Source organism: Heloderma suspectum, chromosome 4, assembly GCF_057233095.1.
Source record: "Heloderma suspectum isolate Gila_16-S chromosome 4, 16-S_ref, whole genome shotgun sequence".
Lineage (NCBI taxonomy): Eukaryota > Metazoa > Chordata > Lepidosauria > Squamata > Helodermatidae > Heloderma > Heloderma suspectum.
Genome location: NC_139461.1, coordinates 13,766,744 through 13,772,638, shown reverse-complemented (window position 1 = coordinate 13,772,638; position 5,895 = coordinate 13,766,744). Strand labels below are relative to the sequence as shown.

At 44.0% G+C, this 5,895-nt stretch overlaps 1 protein-coding gene across 1 annotated transcript; it reads right to left on the bottom strand.

Moving 5' to 3' along the window:
- Positions 1–2,664: 2,664 nt before the first annotated feature.
- Positions 2,665–3,687, bottom strand: LOC146346541 (uncharacterized). The gene has a single exon (XM_084847950.1). The coding sequence runs from the start codon at positions 3,685–3,687 to the stop codon at positions 2,665–2,667; it is 1,023 nt and encodes a 340-aa protein (XP_084704076.1).
- Between the last annotated feature and the right edge of the window lie 2,208 nt (positions 3,688–5,895).

Here is a 5,895-nt window from a genome sequence, read left to right as displayed (position 1 = left end):
GGGGGGGGAATGTTGCATGTTTGAATGCTCCCCTCATACACAAAACAACCTTCCTTTTAGGGTGGCCACTGATGAATCACCCCCAAAGAGGAAATGCATCATCTAAAACGAGGAACGAAAAGGACATCAGTTTGCATAAAAGTTGCATATGCTAATTTATATCTGTCGGTGCAAATTTAGAAATTATTGTTATATATAAAATGAGAATACAGTACATCCCACCATAGTGTGGAAGACTGTGTGACCAGGTGACCTGTGTGCCTGCCTGCCTGTTCAGTCCACTGTTCAGGTGCTGTTGATGGGCCACAGTTCTTACGGATCTTGATCTTTAAAATGGAGCTGAACAGAATAGCCCTTCAAAAGACAATGCCTTAAAACAGGCGATGGTCTTCTGGCACCCCTTCAAATAGAGGACCGTCGTCGTAAAAGAGGACACATGGCCACCCCACCTCCCTTCATGCAGAAAACAAGCATTTCAGGACAAAGTATTCAACCTAGTTTTTTCCCTCACACGGTAGTAATCAAACGTCCCCCCACCCCCACCCCGCAACCTCAGTTTTACCACTTGAATCTGCTGAATGTATCAACCAGCTGCAAGTGACACACGCTAAGAAAACTGTCTTTGGAGCCACTGTTCTGAAGAGTAGTTTGCCTTCAAACCCACTTTACAATCGATCAGCCAGCAAAATGAGTAACGGAGAGATTGGCCAGCTCCTTTCTAACCTGAAAACATTGTTTACTGTTCCAAGGTGTTATTTTTAGCCCTTCTTCTGGTGAAATTGCAGTGGAATTGCGTCTGCATCTGCTGTTTCCAGTTGACAACAATGGTTTCTTTAGCTTAGGTAGGCAAGAATCTCATTAACCTAGGGATGTACGCATCTGTTTCCCTTTTCCCATTTTACTTTTGTGTTTGCCCATTCCACTGTTTTCCAATGTCAGTCTGTAATTTTAAATATGTATTTTTCTGTGGGAGTTATTATGCAGAATATTGCATTTTTCGTTTCACTTTACATGGTGCCACAGCAGAAAAGGCCCACTTCCTAGTAGCCACCCACCTCACTTCCTCAGGCAGGGGCTCATGGAGAAGGACCCCAGAAGATGATCTTAGGGTCCAGGTAGGCACTTATTGGTTGTGTTTGCCAGGCTTCTCCTTATACTTTTGCCATCAATATTGTTGTCCCCCTTCCCCAACCTAAACATGCTGTCCGATTTTCCCCTTTTTATCATTCTTTTGGTTTTCAGTATTGCAGTTATATAGCCTTTTCTAGAGCAAGTCAGGACGTACCCCCTGCACATGTCAAAGCCCTGTTCTTAGGCCGCAAAGGTGGAGAGATACTTTCTGAATATTCAGGGGTGGAACAAACAAATTCAGGCAATTTTTCAGGGGTGGGGGACTTACATTTTTATCAGGCAGTATCACCAGCTTCATCCCTTTCATTTGTAATCTTTTAGCCTTTTCTTATTCTTTTAAAACTTTCTCCTTTTTTGCCATAGTGGGAAAGCAGTTGCAGTGACCCTCATCTGACCTCATCACACACCACAATGAATCAGATGGAGGATGCAATGCCACAAAATAAGATCCTTCCTCAGATACGTTATGGGGAAAGATGGTCCCAGATCAGACAGTGTTCTCTGCCGCAGCTTCCTGGTAGTGGCCAAATCTCTCTCTCTCTCTCCCTCCCTCCCTCCCCCGCCCCCCTCTCTCTCTCTCTGTATGTGTATCACAGAAAGAAAAAAAGGATACATGGTTGCTGATACTGCCTGATAAAAATGTATGTCCCCCAATCCCAAAAGTGTCTCTGAATCCCCAAATTTCTCAAGGCCATTGCTGACTCCCCTTCTTGCCTCCTCGCTGAAAGTCATATGAAGAACCTAATCCCCCTCGCCACATTACCTTTTCCATCTTTTCTTTTTCTCTCCCCCCCCCGCCACCATTTTCATCTCCTCTAAGAAACATAACTTTGCCTTTGAAAGCCTCTGCTGTTTCCTGCTTCATGACTTTAATGGAAAGTTGATTCCCTCCCTTCCTTGCCAAACTGGTTTGGCCAGCTGAGATGTGTTGTGCTGTTTTGTTATGTATTTTGCATCCACCTAAGCAGATAGGGCATTGTGCGTGCGCAGAGACAGACAGAGTGTCCGTGTTTGCATTTGCATTTACTGGAAACCTGTAACTGATCCTTCTTGGATTCATGGAAGCCAGCTGACCGCCCAACTCACACGACATTCCTGTAGCTCACCTGCCAACATAGCAGCATCACAACAGCCATTTGAATAAATGAGAAGGAAGTTTGGTGTCTGTTTCACTTTCTCTGGCTTCATTGTTTGTTTTTTAATCTCCAGCTCTTTTTCCCAGATATGAAAAAAAAACCAAGCACCACATTGTGAATTCTGGTAAATTCTTATGTAAACCAAACTGAAATGAAATTCTCACCTATCCTAGTTTAGTGAAGGACATTGAGAACCATGGAAGAATCATCACAGAGTGAATCAGTGGCATTTATTGCATATTGTTCTGCTATAAAACTGTAAAGGTGTTAGTATCTTAACAGAATGGCTATGAAGAATGTAGCATGAATGTCCCCTTCATGAATATGCCATTGTAACACTGTCAATATTCTGGAACTGTGCCTGGATTAGGATTAGGGGGGAATCTACGCTCCAGTTTCACTCTTCATCTACCTGGATGAAATCTCCTAGAGCCATCCTCCATGGGGACTGCTGCCTCCTCACAAGAACATCCTTGTCAATCCCATCTGACTCATTCCCTTGCCCCCTGTGCTTTTTGGCTACATTGTCGAGTAACTTGCTTGCATTACTCAGAGTCTTGTGAGCTCGTAGGCCTGCTGTTTTCAGCTTTCCTTCCTCCAGGCCAGCTCCCATGGCTTTTAAGGTTTTGGCTCTGCCTAGGCACTCCTGTTGTTCTTTCATCTGCTTCAACCTGAAACAGTGTCTGCCATTTCCCTGTGAAGAGTTGCCTGGAATCTTTACATCCTCCTGGACCTCAGGAGCTTGGAGGGCATCGTACACATTCTGTGGAATTAAAGGCTTATGGCATGGCATGGGGGAACCTTCAGCTATGGATTTTTTTAGCTGGCTTGGCATTTCCCTCTGTGTGGGCAAGATAATATGAACCTCACACAAGGGCTTGGAAGCACTTGACAAACGGACACTATCTTGACTCTCTAAAGTGGACTGCTCAATTGTCTTGGCCTTATGGAGGTTTTCCGTCTCTACCAGAGCCAAATTTGTCACCCTTTTTACATGGGGCTCACTGCTGATGGAGCCAGTGCTAGCTAATTTGGAAGCAGCCAATTGGGCATCTCTCTGAACACTCATGATCTTCTGGAGCTGAGCTTCTTTAACTTCCAAGGGGATCTCAAGAGGAGCCAACTTCACTGGTCTTTTCAGTGCAAGACTCTCCATACTTTGAGGCTCTGCTGCATATAATGGTTTAGGAGAAGTAGCTCCTTCTCTGGAGACTTTTCCAGCAAGATTTTTTATCTCTTCCGTGGTTGGCTTAGTCGCTGAAAGGTTGGGAGCAGAAAGGTGGAAGCTGGGGGATCGGAGACCTTTTCTGGTTTTGTCCCCTGGCAGTATTAGGGTGGTTTTCTTAGCAGGTTGCAAGTTCAACACAGTAACTTCACTAACTGTGCAGCTGCTGAACTTAGGCATCTTTTCATCTGCCATCAAAGCCCCCTGAAAAAACAAACACATATGTAGATGTTTCAGTCACCTGGTACCTTGCATGCATTCAAAGGCACCTTTATTTCATTTTCCCCTCAGGAAAATTAAATTCTGTCAGCTTAGAGAACTAACTCCTGACCCACTTCAGAATGGGGAGAAATTTACAAAGTTTAGTCCCTCGTGGGAACTGCGAACCACAAATAGGTTTTACTAGAAGATGTGATTGAGAGCCCTAGAAGAGTTTACACACACACACACACACACACACACTTTTCAATAAGGCACATCTCTAATCTTTAGTCCATTTTAACAACTAGGTAAAAGTTGTGGAGGCTGGGGCTAAACAACTATTAGTCCATTTTAACAACTAGGTAAAAGCAGTGGAGGCTGGGGCTCTGATTTTGGTGGGGCTGTAACTCTTAAGGAACTATCCAAAGTTCAAACCTACTTTGGGGATATGGTTCAGCACCTTGGATAGCTCATTTAGAGTTCTGGATGGTTCTGAGTGAAACCCAGAATGGATTTACAGCCCCATCAAAATCAGAGCCACGAACATCCACTGGACAGAATCAGTCCCACTGAGTTCAGCAAGATTTATTCACTAGTAAGATTGCTTACAACTGTAGACTTATTGTGACACAAGCTTTCACCACAATAAACGGTGTGCCACGATTAAGGTGTCACAAGGCTCTCTGTTGTTGTCTCTGATACTTGCAAAAAGTTAGTTGCTTTCATCCTTGCTTTGCTATTTTTATCCCGGAATGGAAGGAGCACATAAACTTAAATCTCTTATCAGAACAGACATAATATGCAAAAATGAATTGTGCAGACAGGGAGTTGATTTACTCAGACTTCAGTGCAGGAAATGGATAACTACTATTTATTAACACTTAGTCTTCATTCTGGACATGGTGTTGATGTTTCTTCAATGACATTGCTATTACACTCAGCAGAAAATGACCCATAGATCATATATATTCTATCCCCTCTTCACTTGCTCCAGTCCTTTTACCTGCAATGTTATTTCAGTGTGATCCCAATTGATTATTTAAAACTTGATTCAGATCTCAACTAAGCTTGTTGTTGTTGTTCAGTCGTTCCGTCATGTCCGACTCTTCGTGACCCCATGGACCATAGCACGCCAGGCCTTCCTGTCCTGCGCTCTCTCCCGGAGCGTGCTCAAGTTCATATTCATTGCATCGGTGATGCTATCTAGCCATCTCATCCTCTGCCGTCCCCTTCTCCTTTTGCCTTCAGTCTTTCCCAGCATCAGGGTCTTTTCCAGAGAGTTTTCTCTTTGCATTAGGTGGCCAAAATATTTGAGCTTCAGCTTCAGTATCTGTCCTTCCAATGAGCACTCAGGGTTGATTTCCTTTAGGATGGACTGATTGGACCTCCTTGCAGTCCAGGGGACTCGTAAGAGTCTTCTCCAGCACCACAGTTTGAAAGCATCCATTCTTCGGCGCTCAGCCTTCCTTATAGTCCAGCTCTCACAGCCATACATTACTACTGGGAAAACCATAGCTTTGATTAGATGGACCTTTGTCGGCAAGGTGATGTCTCTGCTTCTTACTATGCTGTCTAGGTTTGCCATAACTTTCCTCCCAAGGAGCAAGCGTCTTTTAATTTCATGGCTGCAGTCACCGTCTGCGGTGATCTTGGAGCCCAAGAAAGTAAAATCTGTCACTTCTTCCATTTCTTCCCCTTCTGTAAACCAGGAAGTGATGGGGCCAGATGCCATGATCTTCGTTTTTTTAATGTTGCGTTTCAAACCAGCTTTTGCTCTCTCCTCTTTCACCCTCAACAAGAGGCTCTTGAGATCCTCTTCGCTTTCTGCCATTAGGGTGGTATCGTCTGCATATCGAAGGTTGTTGATAATTCTCCCAGCAATCTTAATTCCGACCTCTGATTCATCCAACCCAGCAATTGACTGTGGGTAATAGGACAGGGGAGACCCAGGTTCAAATCCCCCTTCAGCCATGAAGCTTACTGGATGACCTTGGGCTTGTCTCTCCAGCTAACCTACCTCACAGGGTTATTGTGTGGATAAACTAGGAAAGGAGACTTCTGGGTGCCCCCTTGAGCTCCTTGGAAGAAAGATGGGATATAATTGTAAAAGAGAAATAAACACATAAATAATGAATAGATTCAGGACAAACAGAAGAAAAGTACATCTTCAGAAAAGCATTATTAACTCATTGAATGATCTGC

Bases quoted from the DNA above. Each gene is read 5' to 3' on its own strand.
- LOC146346541 (XM_084847950.1), bottom strand. From the start codon at position 3,687: ATGGCAGATGAAAAGATGCCTAAGTTCAGCAGCTGCACAGTTAGTGAA.